The sequence below is a fragment of the Trachymyrmex cornetzi genome, unplaced genomic scaffold, assembly GCF_001594075.2.
Source record: "Trachymyrmex cornetzi isolate Tcor2-1 unplaced genomic scaffold, Tcor1.1 scaffold15, whole genome shotgun sequence".
In the NCBI taxonomy this organism is placed as follows: Eukaryota; Metazoa; Arthropoda; class Insecta; order Hymenoptera; family Formicidae; genus Trachymyrmex; species Trachymyrmex cornetzi.
Window position 1 is genome coordinate 617,056 of NW_017296091.1, and position 26,104 is coordinate 643,159.

The 26,104-nt window shown below is 33.8% G+C and overlaps 4 protein-coding genes across 14 annotated transcripts in view; 2 read left to right on the forward strand and 2 right to left on the reverse strand.

The window, feature by feature from the left end:
* Positions 1–1,900: 1,900 nt before the first annotated feature.
* Positions 1,901–6,678, forward strand: LOC108758003 (pre-mRNA-splicing factor CWC25 homolog). 2 transcript variants are annotated; one of them, XM_018502706.1, is made up of 6 exons: positions 1,901–2,167; positions 2,519–2,858; positions 5,048–5,208; positions 5,314–5,883; positions 6,095–6,354; positions 6,496–6,678. In XM_018502706.1, exons 1-6 carry the CDS (start codon positions 2,144–2,146, stop codon positions 6,608–6,610), a joined length of 1,470 nt encoding a protein of 489 aa, XP_018358208.1. In that variant the 5' UTR covers positions 1,901–2,143; the 3' UTR covers positions 6,611–6,678. The 2 variants fall into 2 exon arrangements, with proteins under 2 accessions (XP_018358208.1, XP_018358209.1); XM_018502707.1 differs by having other exon boundaries at positions 1,901–2,161.
* Positions 6,679–6,773: 95 nt separating this feature from the next.
* LOC108758072 (probable phosphorylase b kinase regulatory subunit beta) lies at positions 6,774–13,500 on the reverse strand. 4 transcript variants are annotated; one of them, XM_018502847.1, is made up of 19 exons: positions 13,276–13,474; positions 12,971–13,052; positions 12,429–12,891; positions 11,863–12,219; positions 11,602–11,799; positions 11,387–11,525; positions 10,981–11,255; positions 10,599–10,613; positions 10,048–10,278; positions 9,739–9,926; positions 9,560–9,675; positions 9,106–9,248; positions 8,899–9,031; positions 8,676–8,818; positions 8,409–8,611; positions 8,196–8,333; positions 7,881–8,121; positions 7,190–7,297; positions 6,774–7,118 (listed from the first exon to the last, which is right to left on the reverse strand). In XM_018502847.1, the coding sequence occupies exons 2-19, from the start codon at positions 13,009–13,011 to the stop codon at positions 6,939–6,941; spliced, it is 3,312 nt and encodes a 1,103-aa protein (XP_018358349.1). In that variant the 5' UTR covers positions 13,012–13,052; positions 13,276–13,474; the 3' UTR covers positions 6,774–6,938. The 4 variants fall into 4 exon arrangements, with proteins under 4 accessions (XP_018358349.1, XP_018358350.1, XP_018358351.1 ...); XM_018502848.1 differs by lacking the exon at positions 10,599–10,613; XM_018502849.1 differs by lacking the exons at positions 6,774–7,118; positions 7,190–7,297; positions 7,881–8,121; ... (5 more) ...; positions 9,560–9,675; positions 9,739–9,926 and having other exon boundaries at positions 10,126–10,235; positions 13,276–13,500.
* Positions 13,501–14,096: 596 nt separating this feature from the next.
* Positions 14,097–17,313, forward strand: Polr3G (RNA polymerase III subunit G). Its single transcript, XM_018502867.1, has 2 exons — positions 14,097–14,170; positions 14,789–17,313. Exon 2 carries the CDS (start codon positions 14,814–14,816, stop codon positions 15,465–15,467), a length of 654 nt encoding a protein of 217 aa, XP_018358369.1. The 5' UTR covers positions 14,097–14,170; positions 14,789–14,813; the 3' UTR covers positions 15,468–17,313.
* Positions 17,314–23,385: 6,072 nt separating this feature from the next.
* Positions 23,386–26,104, reverse strand: part of LOC108758037 (serine/arginine repetitive matrix protein 1) — a 61,668-nt gene continuing 58,949 nt past the window's right edge. For all 7 annotated transcript variants that reach the window (XM_018502770.1, XM_018502776.1, XM_018502773.1 and 4 more), the window contains 3 exons: positions 25,792–26,064; positions 24,896–25,149; positions 23,386–24,782 (listed from right to left, as the gene is read on the reverse strand). In XM_018502770.1, coding sequence (XP_018358272.1) covers positions 24,357–24,782; positions 24,896–25,149; positions 25,792–26,064 — 953 coding nt within the window. In that variant the 3' untranslated portion in view covers positions 23,386–24,356. The remainder of the gene's footprint in view (positions 24,783–24,895; positions 25,150–25,791; positions 26,065–26,104) is intronic.

Below are 26,104 nucleotides of genomic sequence, written 5' to 3' on the forward strand. Positions count from 1 at the left end.
TTGCCGTATAATGTTGCAATCTCTCGCTGTTTCGTTCTCTCCGCGTCGCTTGGAAGAAAGTGGGGAGACTAGAACAAACGTTAGGTTTGTTCGCATCGCATACACCAATGCATATTCTTATTCTTACCATGGCTCCTACTCAGAGTGAGTAAGAGCCACTTTCATCGTCGGTTTACTTAGGCCCAGTTTCACAACTCATTCTTTACTCTTAACCGAGATTCAACTTGTTTCTCATCTTTTTTCAATTCTAAAGTTGGAAAGAGTCAGTGAATGAGTTGAACCTCGGTTATGAGTTAACCGTCAATTGTGGGCCTTAACCAGTCTAATAATCTCTAGAGATCTCTTTCTATTTTATTACAGTTACTAGGCTGGTTAAGTTAACTGAGCTTGATGAAAGTGGCCCTAAAGCCCGTATCAGACTACCGACTCTGCAAGCGCCAAGCCCACCCGACTGCCGATCAATAATGGACCAATCACAGTGAATCAGTCTTATTATGATTGGTCCATTATTGGTCGACAGTCAGAGTTGGCAGTCGGGTGGGCTTGCAGAGTCGGTAGTCTGATACGGGCTTAAGAGCCATAGTATGAATCAAAGAGTAAAGAGAAACAGGAGGGAATGTTTGGTTCTAAAGCCTTGTGTCCACGATGCTAGAAATCGGTCCGAGACCTCGGATGAAGAAAGAATTGACCAATCGCAATGGTCATGTGATCAAATTGTTCAAATGTGATTTGTTAATTTTTTCTCTGTCCGAGATCTCGGACCGGTTTCTAGCATCGTGGATACAAGGCTTAAGCAAGCAGACGGAAGTGACTATATATACTAGCATAAAAAGTGGACGCTTAAGATGGCTGCCATGACGTACATCTGTCCGCGGATTTAACTACGCCCACTATTAATACATTCCTTCCTGTTTCTCTTTACTCTTTGAGTATACATTAGTATACATACGATAAAGTATGATCTCCAAAATATAAAATTCTCATTGTTGCTGATAATACCAACCGATGAAAGGTTATTCCATAATTTCGAGCTGAAGTTGTTACACCACACGCCCAGCAATGCATCATGATGCTTTTTGCAATATTTATTAATAATGAACTGTTTCGTTGCTCACGATTTTTTTTCCTGTTAAACCTGTCATACAAATATAAAAAAAAAGTGGGTGCTTAAGATAACTGTCTTGTAGAGGTGTTTTTAACATCGGTGCAGTTGATACGACGCACCGACGGGTCCCAGAATCCGCGAGCCCTCGTAAGCTTCAGGATCAGCGGGCTCCTGTAGGCTCCGGTGTGTGGTAAACGTTTATGAATTTTTTGCTACAATATTACAGATCTATACTGTATGTAGAAATTGTCTTGAATTAATGGTAATGCCCGGGTCCTCTCTCATATCGTTCTATTGAACGCTGCCATTCCTTCCTGTTTCTCTTTGGAGAAAGAACATGTTGGAGTATGCCGAGTATACAACGCGAACAAACCTAGCGTTTGTCTAGTCCCCCCACTTTCCTGACTTTCCTCCAAGCGACGCGGAGAGAGCGAGAAAATATGACACTACACTCTACAGTAAAAGAATTTTCTCGAGGTCTCGTTCGCTGCGCGTTGTATGGGAAAAATCAGAGGAAAGTAGAGGGGCTGAGACGCTGTATAGAATTCTAGACCAGGCGTGTATTCTGATCGGGGTCCAGGTGTACCGGTACGAGCAATTTTCCCCCTCTACTCGCTCTATCCTTCTTACACTCAACGTTCTATCTTTTTCGCCTTCATCAAAAGCGAGTAGAGAGGGAAACAGGGAAATCGTTGACGTCACTGGCGTCGCTGGAACCTCCCCACTGCCCGGGGCCACCGAAATTCTAACGTCGCTCGTCGTTGGCTTGGCTCTGTGGTTGTTTGTTACTGCCTGCCGAGGTATTGTGACGCTACCTTGCTTAACCTACAAATAGATCCGTTGAAACAGAACGAAACGGAAGAGAAAATTAAGTGATGGTGAAAATTGTGAATACAAACTGAGAATAATATTTGTATGTGTCTTTTCACATCACAAAAAGTGAATTTTTCTTGATAATTGTAACTATACGTATTAATATATTACGTATCAGTGCATTATCTTACTGTGAACATTTTATCTAACATTGTTGTAAACACGATGGGAGGTGGAGACTTGGTAAGTGTGTGTTATAATTGATAGTGTTTTTCACTGGCAGAGCTGGTGCGCACTCAGTGCACTTTAAAGCCGTTGTACACAATTCGATATAAAGATGTAACGTTTAATAAAAATATAGAAATGAATTAAACCATGAAATCCTTAATATATTTTATTGTGGTATTTGATAAAATATACATTGAGTATTTTATTAATTGAGGTCTCTCACTTTTACAGTCAGGTTAGGTTAATGTACAACAGCTTTAATGTGCACTGAGTGCGCACCAGTTCTGTCGGTGAAAAACGCTATAAGATTATAAAAATTATACAAAGCGTGAAATTTGTCATATTTTCTAATACACATGTAAATTTTCATAGAATTTGAAAAAGTCGTGGCATCCATCTACCATGAAGAACATTGAGAAAGTAAGGAAGGCGGAGCAGCAAAATGATCAAGAGAATAGGCGGATAGCAGAGTTGAAAAAGGAAATTGAAATGGAGAAAGATTTGGAAGACATTAAAAAATATGCTGTAGAACAAGGTGTAATAGAGAAAAAGGATGATATGAAATTAGACTGGATGTATAAAGGGCCAAATCAAATGGTTAACAGAGAAGAGTATTTGTTAGGAAGACCAGTTGACAAGGCTTTTGAGCAAATGCAACAGGCGGAAAAGGATTCAGAAATGAATAGAATGCCAAAAAATCATGTTGAATATGGTAAGTTTATATATGTTTATACAGTAGAGGATAATTTATGTATTTATTAAAAGAGAATTTTTTTTGTACGGAGTTCTATTTTCAAAAAAATCGATTTGGAAAATTTATTAGGTACACATAGAATTGAATACAACTTAGTTTTTAGATGTATTTGTGATCCTCATATTTTCTTAGAAAAAGTAGAGAATAAACTTGAAAATTTTAGAACTTTATTCTTAAATATTTCTTTAATTTATGACTGTCAGAATTCTACATGTTAGTTTCTAAAATTTTCCAGCGACTATACCTGAGAACTCCTAAGTAAAGCACAAGTGAATCGCTAATCTTTTCTTGCCTGCTTTTTCTACTATTATTGACCGATGCATTTCCTGCTTTACTGCCTTACATTTATGAGTGTGTTTCTTAAAGAACAATCGCCTGAAATACCATATGTTACATGGTACAATGACTCTTTGCAATAGGTGGGAACAATACAGGGATTTTAGAAATTGAAAGGACCATGTATCCTTTATATTCTGAATTGGTTTTTTGGAACCGGTTAAACGAAATTTCACCATTTCAGAAAAATTTTAGTTTAATTTCAGCGATTTTTAGCTAAAAATTCAGCAAAATTGCAGAAAAATTTCTACAAAATTTTAAAGAAATTTTAGTTCAATTTCAGCGATTTTTTAGTATGTTAGTTGAAAAATTCACTTTCAGTGAAAAAAATTTCAGTAAATTTTTAGTAATTTCACTGAAATATTCCTGAACGTGGAATAATTTCAGCGAAATTTTCACCGGAGTAATAAAGAACATATGATCACCATAATACTAGAAATTACATATATTGATATATATTGTGAAGGTCACAATCCTGTGACCTTCAACAGATTTTAGCCATTGCTTGTTATTCGTTAAAAAGTTATTAACAAAAAATTTTAAAATTAAAGTCTTATTTCTGCTACATGCAATTGGAACTACCCCATACTCTCCCCTGTTTACGTAATGACTTCCTACGCGAAGCAAGATTTATCCTACACTCCTCTCTCCCTCCGGCTAGTAGCGTACGATTTTCCATGAGAAGCGACGAAGGAGGATGCTAAAAATTCCCTAACGCGTTGCAGGTAAAAACAAGTGTCGTTCGAAAGGTCTCGATGAATAGAGCGAAGGGTACAATGGATAGAAGGTGTGTCCTTCACGAAGTTATAAATCACAAAAGTTCAGAGAGAGAGAGAGAGAGAGAGAGAATCAGTCAAATAAATGTTAATTTCCTTGCAACATGTGCAAATAAATTATATTAATGTAATATATTGCAAACTATTCAACAAACGAGTTCAACGTTATCACATACTTAGATATATAGACTATATGTATAAAAAATAAAAGTAAAAATAAAAATAAAAAATAGAATGAAGTCGGGTCTTCGTCAGAGCTTTCAAGTATCGCGCAGAGGTCGCAAAAAGATCTGATAACTTTTTATTTACAAAAGAGCCTTTTATGACCCATAACTCATGAAGGACGCACTCAACAAATTTTCAATGGCCTTTGTGCCCATTGAAAACTTCGATCTATTCATCGAGACCTTTTGAATAACATCTGTTTTGACTTGTGATGCGTTAGAATTTTCTATAGAAATTTTTGACATCTTCCTTTATTAATAATTAAGTCGCTTTGTATGAAAAGTCGAACGCTTCTAAGCAGATGTGTCGGGTAGATCTCGCTTTATCCCATTTTGACATAAAAAATATAAATTATATAGCAGAGTATATGTGTAGAATAGTAAAAAATATATATACTTTAAAAAATTATTCTATGTACAAGAATTGTTTTGTTAATAACTTTTTAACGAGTAACAAGCGACGGTTAAAATTTGTTGGAGGTCACTCAGGGTTATGATCTTGACCAACATAAATTAAGGTCAAGATCATCGGGCTGAGTCCCCTGTACTACACAATTACATCTCGTCCTATAATATAGTGTTTCAAAATTTTCAAGTTAAAATAGCAAGAGTTCCTAAAAATTAAGTTATAAAATTTGCCATTTTTCATTCCAAGCTTTGATTTTTGCGAGATTTTCTTATTAGAAAATTTGGATTAATGAATATTGAGATATTTTCTATGTATGTGCGTGCACTACTTGTATGTATATACATAGATGTTATATTTTATATAAATATTTAATGCTCATGAGATATATCTTTTATTTATTAGAATGCATTCCACCATCACTGCGATTTTTCTCTGGTAACGAACAAGTCGATTTGGCTAGAAAAATACAAGAAGATCCTTTATATTCCATAAAGAAGAAAGAAATGGAAACTAGGAATCAGCTTTTGAAAAATCCGGTTAAATTAAAACAACTCAAGGAATTGGTAAGTGAATGCTGATATATCTACTTTATTATATTTTATTTATTTATGTATATTCTTATATTTTATTTTTTATGTATTTATACTTATTATGTGTATAATTTATAGCTCGAGCAATCATCCAAAAATAAAAGCGAAAAGAAGAAAAAGAGGTTGAAGCAGAGTGACAGTAGCGAGGATGAGGCTAAGCTGGATGTTTTATTAGCCACTAAGTATAAACAATTGAAAGATATCAGTGAAAAATATTTGCTGAAATCAATGAAGAAAATAAAACACAAGCGAACGAAAAAGTCGAAGAAGCATCATGATTCTGACAGCGAAACGGATAGCAGTAACGATGACACTTCTATTAAAAAGAGACGACACAAACAAAAGAAGCAAAAGAAAAGTAGAAGTGATAGTGATGACAATACTGATAGTAATAGCAAGAACATCGCTAAACGTGAGACGGAATGTGATAGGAAATATTCGAGAAACGATACAAAATTAGATGATACCAAGAAACAAGATAGAAAAAGAAAATTGAGTGAAGATAGAAACTCAAAGTATGAAAGAAGTCAGAAGTATGGAGAAGAAGATAATAAGAACAAACGACAACGATATGATAGCAAACAAAGAGATGACTCAAGAAATAAATACAATGATAAAAGAAGATACTCAATGGAGAAGGAAACAACAGTAAGCTTTTAATTTTTAATGATGCGGTATAAATTTTATGAATAAGCTAATTAAAATATAGTTTAAAACATATTAAAATATATTCTTTTTTTTTACACCGTTTTAAAAAAAGAAGAAATATGATTTTTTAATACAAATTTAATAAAAACTAAAACATCTTATTTATAATAATATAGAGCAAAATTTTTAAATTAAATATTCTATTTTATAGATATCTAATAGCGGAAGAACATCAACTATTAAATCTACCTCCAATACCAATCACATTAAGTTTAAAGATAGAAAAGAAGAAAAATACAGGCCGAAAACAAGACCAAGTCTTACTGAAGAGGAAAAGGAACAGCGACGAAAAGAGATGATGGCAAACGCAGTGTGGCGTGATAAAGAAAGAGAGAAAAACGTGAAAATGTATCGCGAACAAGAGAAGAGAGAAGAACAGAATATTACATTGAATAATAAGGATTTTATCAGGTACATTATTAAATATATTTCGCATGTAATAAATATATTTTAAATGTACATCTTTGTACATATTGTATATATATTTATTATTATTGTATATCTATTTTTAAATGAATTGAAATATTAATTAAAACTGAATGTTTGTTGCAGAAAACAATTAGTCGTCGCAACAGAAGTGGGTACCGTCGCATCTAGGATCAAAGCTAACATTAACAATATACAACGTTCCGGACGAGCAATGGACACAAATTTCGCTAAAAGATGATTTTAACTCCAATTATACATATACTTTGTACAGTTACATAATACTAGCAAGTTTGTATGTAAAAATTCGACATAAATGTAAAAATATATTTAATTAAAATATATTATTTTTTTATTATTACATTATCTATGTTATTATTATTATTATTATATCTGAAGGAATAGGAGCTTTGCATTAAATCTTCGCCGAAATATTATACCGTCGCTTTATATAAACATGATTATACATATATACATAGCGAGATATATTACACGCATGTACAATATTTTTTTGCTAACATTAAATGATCTGTCAAGTCTAGTTTCGATAATATCTGTGATTTATCTCGTTACGTAATTTTACACATTTCTCGGGGCGATTCAAGGACATCACTGGGGTCCACAATAGTTGTCACGCAGCCACCAGTAAGGACATTGTTGACTATGGCTCTAGCAAGATATCCCGCGGTCATTGAATAGTGCGCAGAGAAGAATGACGATTTGTCATCGACATTTGATAAATTGTGATCCTGTGAATATATATGTATAATACATGTAAAAATTTTTTAGAAGATTACCTTTACAATATTATGTGTATTACCTTACAGTACATGATAAAACTATCTTCTACGAGCTGATTCAGATCTAGTTGTTTCTGGAAACTTAATTCGGGATTTCGAAGTAGAATAGTTGATATAATACTTAAAAGCTGTAATCATACAATTAAAATAAGCTATTATTTCTCTTTGTACTTATATAATGTAAATTCGATAATAACTAGGTCTTTTAATGTTTTTGTTTTACATGATATATGTAGTAAAAAATAAAAATTATAAAACAAGAAAAAAGTAAAAAAAAATTAAAATTAAAAACCAAATAAAAAAAAAAGAAAAAAAAGGAGCTACAAACTTTCTACGTCCACGTCGTTAGCTCTGGGTAACGCTAAAGGAAAGTTCTGAGTCTATACGTTTATATTCATTTATGTTGTCAATATTGCGTTTAGGGCATGAATATAGCGCAAAATACACTATTTTTGCGAAAATAAACATTTTTTATATTTGATCGTATGTTTCTTGCCGGGGAAGCCACTTTTGTGACTTTGCACAAATTTCGAAATTTTGCGCCACGTGTATGTTACTTATATAAAAAAATTTTTGAAAAAAATTTTAATGAAAAAATGCCGGCAGTCTAAAGGTTAATATAATGCTGCTTAATTGTGCTCTATTATATTTTCAATACGTTTCGTATACAGAAGTAGTAAAAAACAAAAAAAAGATATAAAAATTGATTACTTCAACTATGATCTGGCGATATTCTGGTAATTGTATGTGATGCAACAGAGATTCTACGAGTAGAGCAAATGTAAGTTCAGAACGAGTCATGCTGGATAATGTGGTTTGCTGAGGAAGTTCCCGTCCGTTCACTACGATACCACCAGGACAGCGCATCAAGACTTCCCATACTTGATTGTAGAAGTGTGCCGGTACTCTACACAAGCAACCTTCGATTTTTCGACGACCAAGCACTGTCAGGCTATCAGCAATAGATAGATATATTAATCAATATTGAATATATTCAAAAATAATGGCTAATTTTATTAATCATACTTTTCTTCATGAGCCCATTCTTTTACTGTCAATACTTTAATAAGAAATTGTCGGACTTCATAAGGACTATAATTTTCAATCGGCTTGGTATTTTTCACAAACATCTGCAAGTAAAGTTTCATCGCTTCCAGAACCCACCTAAACGTTCAAATATTGATTAAGTGTTTTTGTATAGTAACAATTAAAAAGTATTGTTAAAAAACTATACTCTACCCAATGCGTATTTTTAATATGCCTTTGAACATCTCTGGATTAGTGCCGATCAGTCTACCGCAATATAATAGGATCTCTTGTTGGAGCACAGCCTGTACTACATTGTGAGGTTGTATTGTGGAATACATTACTGATTGTATTTCCGTCGGCGTCATAGGTTTGTCAAATATCGTTTCTTTCTGTCCAATCACTCCCACCGCGATCTAGCCATTAATAATATATTTTAGAGTTAAAATTCAAATTTAGAGTCCATATTTATTTTAATACCTGTTTTCCTTTGACTAATACACCCGTGATAAAAGGACTGATACTGTCCACTGTGTGATGTAATAGACTGCTGCAATAACGTACGGCCATCCAGAACCTTAAGGATCCAGCTTGTTGATATAATGATCTCAAATTATCACGAACTGAAAAATAAAAAAATATACGGTTGGATGTATATTCAAATGAAAGGTGAAGTTTACAAATAAAGGAACAAGAAAAATACCTGTCACTCCATTGATTTCGTAATTAATTCCTTCTCGTTTTATCAGAATACCATACAATTGGCATTTGGCGTACAAACCAATGCTATTACGAAGTTCGTTTAATATATTGCCAAGAGATTCATGTAACATATACTGGAAACATAGAATATCGATTACCAATTGTTTTCAATCGATTAGAAATTTAAGTTTTTAACATGATTTCATACAGAATAGTCCTTAAAGCTTTCAGAATAAGCGATGGCCTTTGGAACATCCGTGAGACTCTGATAACCAATATAATCGTGCTGCAATTGTTTAAACTGTGTCAAGTCCAGATCTGTTTCCATACTATTTACGAAGTCCAAGTGCTCTGTATATAATTAACATAAATGTTATTGTGAACATCGTGTATAATGGTGCATAAAAGAGTAGCCCAATCTTAAAAGAAGTGATTCAATTTTATCTTTTTTTTATGAATCAAAAGATAAATATTATTATTAATTATACAATATTTATTACATCTTAATATTATGGAAAAATGTCAATATATATTTAAAAATGCATCATTTGAAAAATTACGCTAAATTTTGATGTAAAACATGATAACATTACAATCAAGCCAGTTTTTTATACACTATTCGATTTATTAATCGAAGATATTAATCTTATATGAAATATTACCGATGCAAGAAGATGAGATCAAATTTTGTAGCCGGCCAATGCGTACTTTCGTCTTATCACAGTAGCCTTTCTTCAACATCGCAAAGAGGTCTAACATCTTTTTAAATTGTGGATCTCTAAACAAATTTTTGTTAAGGTAAGCTAATTCTTGCAGCCTATTCATAAATGTGTAAACTTACCGCATGTGCTCTTCTCTTATCAAAAGACATACAGTGGGTCGACCAGAAAGACGCCAGTACTTGCCCACAAATTGCAATTCCGTTTTAATATCATCGATCAGTAGAGCCATGTCTCTGTACAAATAAAATTCAGAGACTTCGAAGATCAGAGGGTAACACAGTACTGTCATACCACAGACTCTGTACACCTATATATGAGAAAGAATTCATCTGCCTTATTATTTTATATATTACATGATAAATGTATCATTGCATACATGCACAAGCCTTCTATTTTTTTTTAAGGAAAAAATATAAAATCACACATACTTTGCTTGTACCTAAAGAGCCTATAGGCCGCGCTGGTCGCCCCTGAAGATTCAACTTCTTGTTCACTCCCAACTTTTGATAAACCTTCACTAGCTGAGTGGACGACAGAATCTGAACGGGCTCGACTTCATGCGGCGTTTGTGTCTGAATGCCATATGTGGCCATCATGGCTTGCAATCGCATAGATTCTGCGATCAAAACTATTTGTACTACTAGGTCGGTATGAGTGCCCTGGCATAAATATAACAGTGCTCATAAATTACATGCAGCATGAGGATATTTAGTCGTATAAATAAAAATAGCAGCCATTTTTTGAAATTTTAACTAGCGCATATATAATTGTGTAAATTTGTGACAAGCTTAAGAAGCCTATGAAGTAAATAATAAATTGCAAATGTAAAACACGTGTTAGATTTTCTACAATATTACATGCTAAGATTATAATACGTTGCATAACTTCATAAATAAAATCATTAAAGGTCAAAAATAAATGCACGTTATTACATACACTGTACTATCATATTAGCAGGCATACACTTTATATTACTTACAATAGTAGGCTTTGCCTGTGTAAATAAAGAAAGAAAATATAAAAAAATTATTAATTTTTATTATTATTTATTAACTTTTAATTATGAGTTACAAAAATTAATTAAATTTAAAACAATTAAATATCTCTCTAAATTATTGTGAGACAGTACACACAATTTATATTAAAAAGTTAATATATAATGTATCGCTTAAAAAAAATTTCAGGACAAAGTTCTAATAAAATAAATTTATATTTTTGGGTTTAGTGAGATAAATATATATTTTTGGGGGATTTTTTTGATACGATTACTCAAATCAAACAAAGTAATAGATTAATACATATATTTATTTAAAATATAGACCTTATATATATATTTGAAATAGAATTTTTTTCTCTTTTACCTGGAAAGCAGAATATCTTCCTGCTCGCCTCGGACGATTATACGATGGAAGATATCGACGAACAGGATCTAATTCGTTGATGTGCAGAAGACCAGCAGTGAGTAGCTGCGCAATTACAAACATAGCTTGATTCCATAAATATATCGGCGTAACATCGTCCATAAATTTAGGGCCTCTCCCTTCATCACTGGGTAGCCGATAAGCACTACACGGCTCGTTCCTTTCAGTTTCCAAATTTTCCACGGGTACATAATAGCACATAGGAACGACTGGATCTATACCAGGTAAGCCAAAATTTATTTATGTAACTTCTAATTATATGTATAATCGAAGATTTATAAAACATTATTTGTATTATAGGCACTGCTTGAATAAAACTAGAGATATTATTTAAATATTCAAGAACCTCCATTCAAATCCTTTTGCACTCTTGCTTTCAATAAATTTTGATATTCTTCCACTTGTTCCTGTAGACTCTTAAATACACCATCTATTATCATAAAGATGTAAAACAATGGCCATTCGCATTCGATATTGTCGAAATCCTGTTGAAACAAGTCATCAGTTACTGTATTAAAATTCGTAGTTCTTATCTGCGACGAATGTTATAAATTTTAGGACCTTGATCTCTCCAGATTTGTAATATCGTCGCTGTTTGTCCTCCAATACAGTTTTATAACCATCTCTTCCAAAACGTTTAAAACCGTAATTGCCTTTTAATCTGCGGACTATGCTCGCTTTTGTTTCATTGTACAATACTTCTTCATGAGTTGCAAAGGCAGGAAAGGATATTGTTGGCAGCAAGGCCGCGTCTACACTCTAGAAATTACATATCTCTTATCAAAATTGGTCCGAATATTTTACACAATTGAGATTGCTTACTTTCGAACTGGATTCTCTTGGAAGCATTGTTTCGAAAATACTACGATTGCGATTGTGAGCATCAATATCAACGTATATCACAGACCAAGATGCACCTTTTTCACCAAATAAATTACAGCCGTTAATTGCCTCTAATGCGCTCTTGGCGATTCCAATGGAGCTGGCGTGAATCTCAGGTGTTCCATCATTATATCGACTTCCACGTTCCCACATACCGTAGTCTGGTGTACGGTACGCTCTTTCGACGTAATATACCAGATTTTGCACAAAGGCTACTTCGTCTTGTGTATATATAATTTGTAGCCCAGAGGATATCATTTGTACTAAGAATATTAAGTAAAGAGATACGATGTCTATCTAGATTGAACAGAATAAATACTTGTAATAATTAAGAAAATATTTTCAATTGTTATATATAATAATACTGAAAAAACACCATATTAATTATGTCCTATTTTACTATAATATGTTTATATATATAAGCGAATATAAATTATTATACATATTTCCTGTATAGTTGAAATTATTAGTGCTTCACAGAAATATGTAATATTATTATTGCTTACTTGTAAATGATGGTAATCAATATCCTTGTAGATTTCATCGCCAGTATCCAAATGAAACTTACAGTGTAAAGCATAACGGTCGCATTGATTTTTCTTAAAAAGCTCTATTCTGGAAGACTGTTTTATCCAACACTCCAAGATACCCCGCATGCACTTTATTGTGGATTGTCCCAGCTCATATGATTTTCCACGATCATCATCTATACGTCTATATGCTTGATATAGACTCCATATGGCAGCTGCGCAATATATACTTTCGCGTACACTGCCAACCTTCCGATCGCTCGAAATCTGTGGGAACAAGCCAGTTATGCAGCTCTGATAGCGCAGTAATTGTCTCTTAACGATTCCATAATATATGTCCAATTGTTTAACAGTGTCCTCATAATTAGATATCTTGAGAAACATTTCAGCGTCAATATCTATCACGCTGCCTTGTCGTACATTTCTGATCTGCGTAATTCTGCAACACAAGGAAAAATAAACTTTATTAAAAATCTTTTGCATCAACCATTTCTTTCAATATAACAAATCTCACAGACCTTTTCGCAGCATTCAACGGTGTTGTCACTGAAGTAGCCATTTTATTCAAAATGTGTACAAGCTATTTTTGATTTAATACACCTACAAACAAGTTCTTATGTATATATAGATATATTTCGAAATTTACTGCAGTACTACAAGTCTATAGTTACACATCCTGTAGATTCTCAGTATTATCAATACATTTGAGAATTCATTTTATTATCAACAATTATATCTATGCATTCTATGTCAAATCTCAATCAAGTAATTAAAATATCATATTTCATGTGTGTGTATATATATATATATATATATGTAACACCTGAATAATTAACAGTTCATTCTTCTTGTCAAATTCAGCTTGATGTCCTTCAGTGGTCCTTGAGTTCTCTTTCGATTAAAAGCCGATTTTTTTTATTGGAGCAAAAAATACATAACACAGGATGACCTTCGAGGGGTCGCAAAATCAGCTGTGATGCTGTGATCAGCTGATGTAGCCGCATGCTAGGATTGCTAGGCTGCGTTCAGAAGCCGCTCAGATAGCACTTAAGTCCGATATACATTAGAGTCCCTCTAATCTACATAAAGGAGATCACACATACAAAAATTTTAGTCGTAATCGTAAGGCGTAAGCAAATTTAAAATGTTTTAAAACGTGAGATCGTAATTTTGATTGTGATCGGGCTTAAATTGTAAACACAGAACGCGGATCGCAAGCTCGTTGCATCAGTCAATTCGATGTATCTATTTTCAAAATGACGCTTCGAGATTGGCTTACAATTTCATACACTATATAGCAAAGCTTTGCTGGCGAAAACCCGGAGACTCGGAGACCGGAGATCCCCCCCACTCCGTCAAATCGTGTGAAAATGCGTAGCGTGCCGCGTGCTAAATTTCGCTCAAAATTCTGTCTCGTGAAGCCAACTTAGCCAACATTGAATTGTAATGAGCGATGCCACGATTAGACTATTATGACGAAGTAGAAATCGAAGATTTCGAGTACGACGAGGACGAGGAAGTTTATTACTATCCCTGTCCATGTGGTGATCAATTCCAAATATCTCTTTCCGACCTGGCCGCCGGTGAAGAAGAGGTTACATGTCCCTCGTGTTCCCTCGTGATCAAGGTGATTTATGATAGAGAGGCCTTTCGTATTAAACAAGAAGAGCTTGAAAAGAAAAGCGATAAAAAAGAATTAGCAACTCAACAAGTTTAAGGTAAAAAAAGCTATTCCGAAAATTTTATGAGATAGATAGGTTAGGATTGTGCTAGAAAAATACAATTTTACGCCAAAATAAACAAAAGTTTTAAGACATGAAACTGTGATCCATTGATTGCTTTAAAAGTCATACAGACAGATGTCTCTCCAGATGAGTGTTTATTATTGTGTCCTTATGTTCTCTTGTTTTTTTTTATCGTTGATTTCTTTGTACTCAGTCAGTTAGACTGAGAGCTTAGAACAGAGTGGTTCTAAATACGATTGTCACTTTCTTACTTTCATATCGTTGCAGTTAAATTTGAATAATGTAAGTTTTAGTAACTTTCATATCGTGGCGTTAAATTTTACTAATTTTTATCTAATCTGGCTGTTAAAATTTTATATAACTTTTGATCATTTTCATTTTATTAATTCTTTTTACTTTCTTATTGTTAAAGGAAATTTTGATTTTGAATCAAAACATATATTTGTAAAGTTATTTGGTTATTGAATATAAATTGTGACCTAATTTATGAATTTCGTTATATAACTTGCTTAGAAATATTGCATGATCCTTAACTTTAATATCTGAATAGTTTATTAAAATATTGTTTTATCAATTAATACATTATACCAGGAAACGAAGAAATATCAATAACAGAATGGCAGGACGCGGTAGAGGAAAGTCTGCTATGTCCTTTTCCATGGAACAGTTGGGCCTCTCTAAAGGAGAAACACTATCAACACCAGTTCCGCAACCATCTTTAAGTTATCCTCCATTGGATCACAAACCTCCACCTATTCAAATAACCAACGAGATGGAGTATCTAGTAGAATTGAAAAGGCATTTCACTGAATATATGCGAGAGTCACCGTATTATGTGAAAGCTACTGTTATAAATGAAGATATTGAACGATACAGCGATGCTTTTAAAGAGGATTTCACAGACAATGATGAATCGAAATATGAGGCGTACCATGATTGGAGCTTAATGCCAGAGGAATTAAGAACGTCGAGAAAACGAAAACTCCGGAAAAACCCGGAGCAAAAAGAAAATAATAAGAAAAAGGACATTGTGGATATTGTGAAAAAGTTGTCAGAATTGGAGAAAAAAGAAAATATGCAACACCCTGCAGAAGAGGAAGATAAAGAAGGGAATGAAGAGGAGAATGACGAAGAAAAGGATGATAGTGTAAAGGAGGAGGAGGAAGATGAGATGGATGATGGGACTGATTATGCAAATGAATACTTCGAGAATGGCGACAATTACTATAGCGAAGATGAGGTTACTGACGATCAATTCTTTGATGCATAAATACTTGTATGTTTCAGAAAATTTTTTTTTTATATCTTGGCTCTTTTATATCTGTCAGACATTTTCAAAGCTTTAATCACAAGTAGAATTGAAAAGGCATTTCACCGAGTATGTACGAGAGCCGAACATAAATATGTCGCCAATTATGTGAAAGCTGCTGTTGAAAATGAAGACATTAAACAATATAGCAATGTTTTTAAAGACGATTTCACAGAAAATGATGAATCAAAAGATAAGTTAAGGACGCCGAGAAACTAAAAACTCTTTTACTGTAAGTTCACCGCGGTTATTGCAAATTCACTTAAATTACGCAAGATTTTTATTCTTTACAATTTGTCAGTTAATTTTAATATCATTGTTTAGAGAAAACCGATTAGCGCGTAAGTTAAACTGACAATGAGAAAAGATTGTGCACATATGTATGTGACTCACTATTAAATATAATATAAGTTGAATAAGTAACATTGGTTTATTTTTTTTTTCTTAGAACAAATTCTCCATAACATTGTTGTCCTTGTTCTTCTTCTGTTAGGTCTGTGGTCTGTGTTACACACCTTTCTCATATGCTTGTAATGCGCACGCTGATTATTTGCCACGAGTATATGGAGCCTACAATTTTAATGTTGGTTCCGAACAGCGGATTTTTCGAGAGGTGTTTCTGGACAAGGAGATTGCCGGCCTTTTCCGAGAGGAGACACGAGCGTAAATATTTAATTGCTACCGAGATCGAACCCGAGACTTCTGGCACGATAGATCAGTGTGTTGTCTGCCACTCTCGCGTTCGTTAACATCGATTTTTAATTTCAAATAACGATGGGACATAAATATGTTTAGCTTTTCTTCGCTATCCTCTTGTTATTGATAGGGAAGGAAAGGATTTGTCGTAACATGTGGATATAATTCGAAGTAGGGGGCACGCAGCGTGACGATTAAAATAGTCTAGAAATCACAGGAAGCGTCGGCGTGTTTTTTTATTACGAGTATTTCACAATTTCTAATATATAATATATTTATATAATATATATAGCCATAATAATCTGCAATTGTAATAAATGACCCTTTTCTATGATGCCATCGGATAGTACAAACGCAATGTTTCTTGGGGTGACTGGGAAAATGGAAGAGGGGGAGGAAGGGGTAAAAAGATAGAGGAACGGTGTGTAGAATACGCAAAAATACCATAGCGTTTATAATGCTCGTTATGCATACGTTAAGTTTTAGTGATTTCATCCCGTGTTTATATATGTATATATTTTTTTCCTTTATTTCTCTAATTAATTGCCGACCGCGAATTAAGCGCTTTAAAAATCCGTGTATTATAAAGACGAAACAAAAATTAAATCGCAGAGAGAAAAAGTTTTCCGAACTTCCGTAAAACTTCCAGTCACTGGATCATTCATCGTTCTTCTAAGACCGAGTCCATCATCAGAGGATATCTTAGAACTATTGAGAGATCCGAATCCTTTGCAATAAATAACCCGGATAGGGAAAGAAATTGCGCGAAATTTCTTTTTCGTTTGATGCGATGTGATGTAAATTTAGAGTGCGATGGCAGTAAATCGCAAAAATAATTCTGTTCCTTACTACTTTTTTTTTTATCAAAAATTCGGAATTCTTCGACCGAGTCAAGTCGTTCTAAGTTGCAAGGTCTAATAAAGCACTTGGGAGTTATCGCAAACGATTTGAACTTAATTATCTATATAACGAGCCATATATCTTTTATGCGGAAATATGCGTGCAAAAAAATAATATATCTTTTACATTTCGTGAATATTTAAACGATATAAGACCAATAACAATATCAGATCAATATTAATTGAGCCAATTAAACTACATGTATGGTAATAAAAATTCTTCACAAATAAGTTACATTACAAAATATAACATTTAACATACGATATGTATATGTATGTTTGTATATACCTATACATGTATGTTTCATATATAATGAGATTGTGTAAACAAGTGTAAAAAAAGAATTAATAAAATTGTTATGAACGGTAAGATTGTTATGGATTATAATTTTGAGATATCTACACTTTGCACTTTGATACTGAAGAGTGTGGTGCGAAAATATAATTCAGAAGAATCTTAATTCAAAGTTGTATATAAAATAAGAGAGATATTTTGATTGTGTGATACTATAATAGGGATGGCAAATAGAACTGAATTTTGTAATAAGCTTTAAAGCGCTTTTCACTTTCATTAGATTTTTGTTGAATTGTATGAGCAATTAAAATAATATCTGATTAAAATAATTGTACATTCGTAATAAGACAAATCAAGTAAAAAAGCTAATTAACGGTTTATCCACTAATGTCTATTAATGATTCAACTGATATATCATATCGTTCGTGTATAAATCGTTCTTAATAAAACAGTTTAAGATAAAATCTCTCAATGTAAAGGCGTGTAACAATCCCGAGTCCATGGTGTAAATATCCACCATGGACCTATACACCATGCCCGAGTCATCGATGATATTCTCACTAGGAAATTAATTCAGAATTATTTGCAGTTATCTAATTGTTACAATATTTCTTGTGATCACGTTTCTTAATTTCCTTTTCGTTGCATTATAAAATAGGTAATTATCATACTTATATTATGGGCGAGGCAGAAAATTAGGTGACAATTTTTTTTTAACGATCATGCACTCGGCAATGTCCGAAAGACATTAAATTCTCCAAAAATTAATTTTATAACGGAGTTATTGAGATGATGTTACTTGGTTATATATTTGAAATATATTTACATTTGAATTCTTCAGGTTTTTTGACCTCAGGTTTCTCTCTTCGCGCAATTCTATGACATGTCATTTTTTCATTAATATCTATAACATTTATATTAGCAAAATCGATTCTTTTTGGAAATGATGTTCAATTAGATTCTTCGGAACGTCTTATTTTCTCTTGAAACCTCTTTTCTAACACTTTCGCGTAATTAGAAGACAGCATACAATTAGCGTTATCCAGCACTCTAATTTGTCGCGATGAAAAAAAGCTGTCTTGCTAATCGATAAGAATTCATGTCTTCAGTAACGATTATCTTCCTACTTTCGTCAACGAAAACAAGTGGCAAAAACATAGAATATTTTAAGGAACTACGTACATTCCATTTGGACAGCCTTTTCACAGCTTTCCTATCTACATTTTCATCACAATAATCAAATGTGCTCAGAATAGAATATGAAAAAGAGCAAAAAGCGTATCTTTGAAAACTATAATATACATCCACAGCGTAATTATAGCTATGAGCGCATGAATCTCGCAACACGCTCCGATGGCAACTTTCAGACACCAGAATTTCAAATTAGGTATCTTATCGCTCGCAAATCTAGAAAAAACGATACCTCACAGTTTGATATTTTAAGAAGTGCTTACAAATAAATTTATCGAATCGATACGAATGGAGAACTATTAATGAAGATGTTAACGATGAAGTCGTTAAATGGATGTAATACTTGCTTTCGCTTTTGGTCGTTTTGGACAAATGGGAAACGTCGTTTCTCACGGATCGAATCGCAATCTAATTCATGCGGCGTGACGTTCTGAAAATCACAGGACAGGTCTGCTTCTGTATTCGGACGGGCAGTGTGAGCTTGCGAGATACTTCTTCAACATGTTTGAAAAAAAAAGTCAATTTCAACAAGCCATATTATACACAGTTTCGCTTCAATAGCGTCGCTTATGAGGAATCACTCGGACCTTGACTGCGAAAAAAAGAAACACCTGTCTCGTTTAAGAAAAACATTTTAAATTAGCTATCATATACATTTAAGATCACGATGGCTCTATAAGTCAACTTACAAGAAAGAGAAATCTTAAATAACGTGGAATGAAACAAGATAAAGTTAATTGAAATAAAATAAAATATACATCGAGTATAATAGAAACATTTATTTTCAATATTTTTGTAATAGTAAATTTATTAATGTTTAGTAGAAATTTGTAGTGTGATAAGAGAACTTTTTGTCTCTGAATTAATTAAAACCTCTTATTGAACAGATCGGTATGAGCAGAGCTCATACCGATATGTGTTCAACCCAAATATTAGACTGAATGCCAAGTAGGTGCTCGCGATAAAGGGCGCAAAAGGGTAATAATTGCATTGGAATTGCATCGGCAAACGAATTTGGGGCTGCAGTCAGCCCTTTCATCATCACTCGATGCTGCGAAGCGTTCCATGTCTGTGATATAACAGTTTGTGATGATAACTCCCTATTAAGAAAATTTTAAAATTTAAAAGCACGTCTGAAAGACATTGTGACAACATCTGAAAATTGTCCTAATTTTTTTATCCTTTTTAAATATATTTCAGACGTCGTCCACTTCATGATGCAATTTTGAAAAAAAGGTCATCGACATTTTGTTTATATATGCACCGCAGTGCATATTAGAATTATCTCGAGTTTCACGAATCGGAATCGCGCGACTTATTCTAGGTGTCATGCTTTTTTTTGTTTTTTTTTTCCATCAATTTAGTATTTCGCTAACAATTCTTTTAACGTTGAATAAGAATACTTAATTCTGCGTTACAAACGCGACATCGAAAGCCGAAAGGCGAAGGTACAAAAAGGATCACATTGCCACTCAATAAAATGTCTCAATAATCCATCGCATTCCTATACGTTAAGTAAAAGATCATTCTCTGGATGAAAAATTAGGCCGACTTTTTACGCAATGGACTTTCAGCGGGAAGCGCTACTGTGCGATTCATGCAGATGTAATATGTTCCTCCAGTGGTCCTCAGATTTTTCTGTATTTTCCAAATAACTTCAGAATTATTGTAAGAGAAATAAAATAAATATTAAAAGCAATAGGTATTGTAATTGTTTTGTAGACATTCTACAAAAGAAAAATTTTAATCACGAAAGGAAGATTTCAACAGTACATTTTTCTTAACGTAACTAAAATATAATATAATTGTTATTTTTTGTAATTAAACAATAAAACAGACATAGGAAAATTAAAGTATATTGCAATTGATCATAATTCCTTTATATTGCATCGTAATATAAAATCTGGGAATCACTGATTAACTTGAAGCTTCCACAACAGCTAAATCTTTAGATGCGCTGGATGAAATTTGTTTATCTTTTCCCTATGATCAAGTCAACGATAATCCTTACATTCGAAATCGTTATGTCGAAATCACATTTAGGACCGAGCAACAGTAAGTCGAGATAATAATTCTCGTTTTCTTTCGTGTTGAATCCAGCCCGAATCCTTGTCTTATCTGTCAAATTTCTCGTCAAATTGTTCTCTCTGACTTTCGTTCCTCTCATATACTTAGTGTCGTGTGTGTATTATTTAGTATCATTATCATTAGCATTATTATCGTTACATATATGTTGCTTCACTACGGTTGATTGGCTTTTGGACGTGGATCTGGATGGAGTGTGGTGTATATACCATGCGCGCGCGTGAAAGAGACAGAGAAAAGCTCCAACATTATCTTCTTTCTGTCTCGCGGCGTCTTCGAACGAGGACGAGCGAGAGTTCTCCAAATATTTCTTGGTTCATTCATCCGACTATGAATAATGAAAATGGAGTGTTTACAGTAAAACATCAAATTTTTACGCTTAAATATATGGTTAATAATTAATAATTAATAATTTGGATCTCAATAAAATCTTGAATAAATACTTTCCATATTTCTTTTTTTTTCTTCTTTATTCTATATATTTATAAAAGCCTAATTTATTTATTTATTCTTTAGCATTATACGGTGTTTTTAATGATAAGATAAGTCTTTTTGAAATTTATCGCAAGTCCGAACGACGAACCTCGCTCGTCATCGATCTCCGAGTCTAGACCTTTTTTGCTGTCGTCATTGTTTTCTTCAAAAAGGAACGTATGAAAGAATATATATTTGCGTAAGAAATCAGACGGAATACATAGCATGCAGAGCGGATAGGTAGCGTCCATCAATCTTCGTTTTTTTTTTGTCATTTTTCTCTCTTGATGAGCGTGATTTCGATTTGCTATCGATTTAGAAATTTGCGTATTCTCGATAAATTTGATGTTTCTTTCAATCGAGTGTAACATTAAATCACGTCGTTATCATCATTATCATTATCATTATCGCTATCCTCTATATTTTTTTCTTCTTCTTTCTCATCATCATGATCACATACACATAGCGACATTTCGTGTTAAATCGTAATCGTGAAGATGTTCAATGCGCTATGTTACTCTGTGTGAAAAAACACTACGCCTCACTACAGTAATTCATTTCCTTTCATACGTGAAGACTAAATTGGGCCGTGAATTTTTTGAAACTACGCTTGTGACTCGCATCTCCCGATCATTTGCACCGCGATACATGGTGAATAATCAAGTGAAAATTAATCGTTTCCGATTCTTATAATATTATATTAAAAATGTTCTAAGAAATATTTTTAATATAATATTATAGAACGAATATAATTGTATGATTTCTTTATATCACTTGCAATCATTAAGCTTGTGACATAGTATCATTTTTATTTCAACTTTCTGAGAACTTAATAATATAAATTATTACTCTTTTTTAAAGAGTATCGTGCTTTGTCAAAAATATCAATCTTTATCAGCTTTTAAATAATTAATCGATGCTGTGCTTCCAAGTAGAACTTAATTAGAAATAAATTTTACACACGACGTAGAAATTATATCTAAAACCACATTTTGAAACCGAGAATTGTTTATTTCATAATATCTTTCAGTGAAGAAATTAAATAATTTGTCTGTAAAATCACATGCGAAACGATCGAGATGCGGATAGTTTAAAGATGGACTAAATTCTTTCGTGGCGACAATACGTGCGTTAAGAGAGATCTCTTTATTCGAAAGAAACTGGTTCATGATTTTGCCAAGGATTCCACAGATCCCTTCAATCTATATATAATTCTTATGTAACTTCGATTTTGCATAAAAATAAACGACAAAAATAATATAATTAATTTCCAGAATTTTTTAAACTAATAAAATACATTAAAATATAAATATAGATAAGAAAATAAATAAATATTTTACATATTTTAAATATATTAAATTTAAATAAATATGTAAAAATTAATATAAATAATAATACTTAATAGTTCGATTTGAGAAATCCTCAGCGAGATGTCGAATTTCATTTACAACCCGCGAGTGCGATAATATCCCATAATTGTATACATACGTGTATACGTATTAATAATTGTATATTCCGTATATAGACTTATATAAAACGCACGAAGCGGTTATTCGAAGGCTACTCGTTTCAGATTTTATTTATTTATAGCGACAAGCCATTTCTGTACCTGTCGGCTCGATACTTGGCTTCGAGTTTTATCAATGGAAAAAGAATTCGGACTTAACTACATGGATCCCGCGTATACGGGATCATTTTAATATCCTATATAACGTTAATGTTTTTCATGTAAATGTATATTCGTCTAGACACCCTCTCTATGTCAATGAGCATGTTTATGTGTTTGTGTATGCGTATCATGTGTACAATGAATAAAAGAACATTTGCACGATCCAATTTTGTTGGTATAATTTTGCACGAAGAAAAAATATGTTGCTACAATGTGCTTTATTCCATATTTTAGTACAAATGAAAACAATTTTAATAGAAACACTTTGCGATAGAGAATATCTTTTCGCTTCGTAAAAAATTATTCCAAGATAGAATGTGCAAAGATACTTTTCTTATTCATATGTATCTCATATAATCTTTGTTAATGTGTATCTCATATAATTGTATCTTGTTTTTACAATCTAATGAGACACCTCGCAATAAGATCACTAATCAGTCAAAGAATGAAAAAAAAGACGCGAGTATATTTTCCGTGTATGTTTGTGTGTGTGTGTGTGTTGCATGTGTAATTGTTATGTATTTGTATATGCAAGCACGTGTAAGTAAAGACGCGAGTATATTTTCCGTGTATGTTTGTGTGTGTGTGTGTGTGTTGCATGTGTAATTGTTATGTATTTGTATATGCAAGCACGTGTAAGTATTAGATGATTACGCGTTCTTCGAATCATTCGAAGTGTGAAACAAGACCGACGCGCAACCTGCACGCACCGTCGTCGTATAAGCTTCTCACGTCAATCCTTCACCCTGACATATCCTTGTCTAGAATTATTTCTCTTTTTTTTTTTACTAATGATGCGACGACCGCAAATTCACGACGCTGTCCTACAGTCTGTCTTTTGAAGGAGAAAGAAGCTTTTTTTGTATTAATTATCATTATTAATGATCAGTAATTTAATTTGAGTTTCTGTGCCTTTTCGAGTTTGTGTCTGCATGAAAGCCTTAGAATCTGATCTTGTTTAATCTGAAATGTGTAGCGTTATTTTGATCGTTTTGACCATATGCTTGTTACATAGTAGTCCTTAATAAACGAATAAATTGATTATAGACCGCAATTTTAACCTTCAGGAACAATATCGATTAGTCTCATCAGTTATCCGTTGTTCTTTCTATCTTTCTATAAAGTTCTATTGACGATTGTTTCTTTTTTTCAGATAATTCCGATTTAAAATCGATATACATGATAACATGGTTCTTCCAATCCTTAAAAGTCTTGAATATTTTCAGAATATATTTTAATGTAAAAAAAAAGGATTTTATTCCCGAAGATCTTGAATTATCAAAGCGGCGTTTAGTCGAGAAAATTCCTTCACGAGGATATCATCTCACTTCTTTTTCCCCCTTTCGCTCTCACGTGTGTAACATATATTTTTCTGAGCAGCTAAAAGCTATGAAAGCACATGGACAGACCAATCGACGATAGGATACAGCAGAGTGGGACGAAACCTTCTTCCCAGAAGGGCTGTCCTGCCCTACCCTACTGTTCGTAGTTCTTCGTCAAAGCGTCTTTTTCTTCTCTTGTCGTTTCGAAGATCACTGCTTTTAATTCTCCGCGCCATTGTTGCCCTTTCCCCAGAACTTGTCGAAGCGGTTTCGCGCCTTCTCTAAGACATCGGTTGCTGCTGAACGTTGTGCTGAGCCCGGTACCACTGTTGGTGCTTCCAGAACGTGGTAACCACTCGCAGTGCTACCTCCGGTGCTACTTCCTGTACCCACAGTGCTGCTACTACTACCGCCAGTACCTTGAGCTGACGACTCGGCTTCGAGAACGCGGTAACTCTGTGGTGCGGGCGACGTCGACGATGTCGTCGTCACCGGCGCTGTCGTGATCGCCACCGGTATACCACCTTCTTTTTTACTTTCTATTTCAAACGTCGGATCTTCCAGACGTCTCAGGTTTGTGCCTGTCATTGATTTTATCGATTCCGGGCTCTGTCGCTCTTTCGTCTCCTCGACAATGGTGATCTCCTAAAATTAAACGCAAAAAGAATTATCGTAAATTACTCTCTTTGTCGCTATGAAACGTAACAATCGCTTATACATACATGCGAGCGAATACATCGAAAGATATAGTTCCTGACCTTCTCATCCTTAGGTGTGTCCTGCGCGTTCGTGGGCAATGGACTGTCCCTTTCCGAGTCCAAGTCCTTGTGGCCGTTTATGCCGCTAAAACTACCGAGCGAGACGCTTTCGCTCTCGGGTGATTTGTAGCCAGAGTGCTGGGAATGCTGTGATTTGTGTTGAGCCGCAAGCTCCGGTGGTGCTGATTGCGGCGCCGATGGTACTGAGGACGGTGCCCACGTCTTTGCCTCACTATGCGGACGCGTCAGAGGTTCTTCGAAATAAAAGAACAATTAGAATCACGATCATGATAATATTATCTATGGTATTATATATGTCAAATCATAACACGCCATAAATTTATATACATAAAGTACATGGAAAGAATTTGTTAAAATATTTATTTAAAATTTAATTATAGATCTGAAAATAATTTGGACTACCCAAATAATTATGTAGGAAACTCAAGTATGATGATCAATGCTGACAAAAATTTTTATATTCTAGACACCAACTTAAGCGTCTTATAATTATAATTTTGATAATCCAACAAAATTATTTTCAGATAGAATAGTCTACGTATTTTCATAGAAAATTATGCATTAACAGTAATATATATACATTTGTATTGTAGTCTGAAGCCTGTTCTTTTTAACTAAACTGTTCTTTTTTAACTTTTTGCACCGTTTACCTTTTGCAAAGATGAATCATGCAAGAAGTTCAGCTAAAAAAAAAACAGACCTCTTGTCTGGGTCTAAATTTCTAAATAAAATATTCCATGTATATTCATATCGATTCTGTATATATTTCTATCGATTTAAATATTCTGAAAGCACTTGTATTTTATAAAGATGTTCTGAAAATATTTTGTGCATCTTGAAACTTTCCGATCACATCTTCCATCAAGAGTTCTTACCTTCCCGGACATTTTGCGTCACGGTGAAAGTCTTGCCGGTGTCGAGGGGTACGGTCCAATTTACGGGTTCCGGCGAGCGCATGATCATCTGCTCTGGCGACTTTACTCTCGTTGGCTCCGGTGGGCTCTTCACCACCGGCTCGTCGTCTAGCCAGGGACTTGCTTGGGTGACAGGCGCTGGCCCCACTACCTTTGTCGTTTGCGACGGTGGCGTCGAAGCGACGCTCGAATCCCCGCCGGTGACATCCCCGTTTACTTGGGGTTCCGCCGTCACTGGAACGTTTGAAACGAAACGCTTTATCGTCGACGTAGA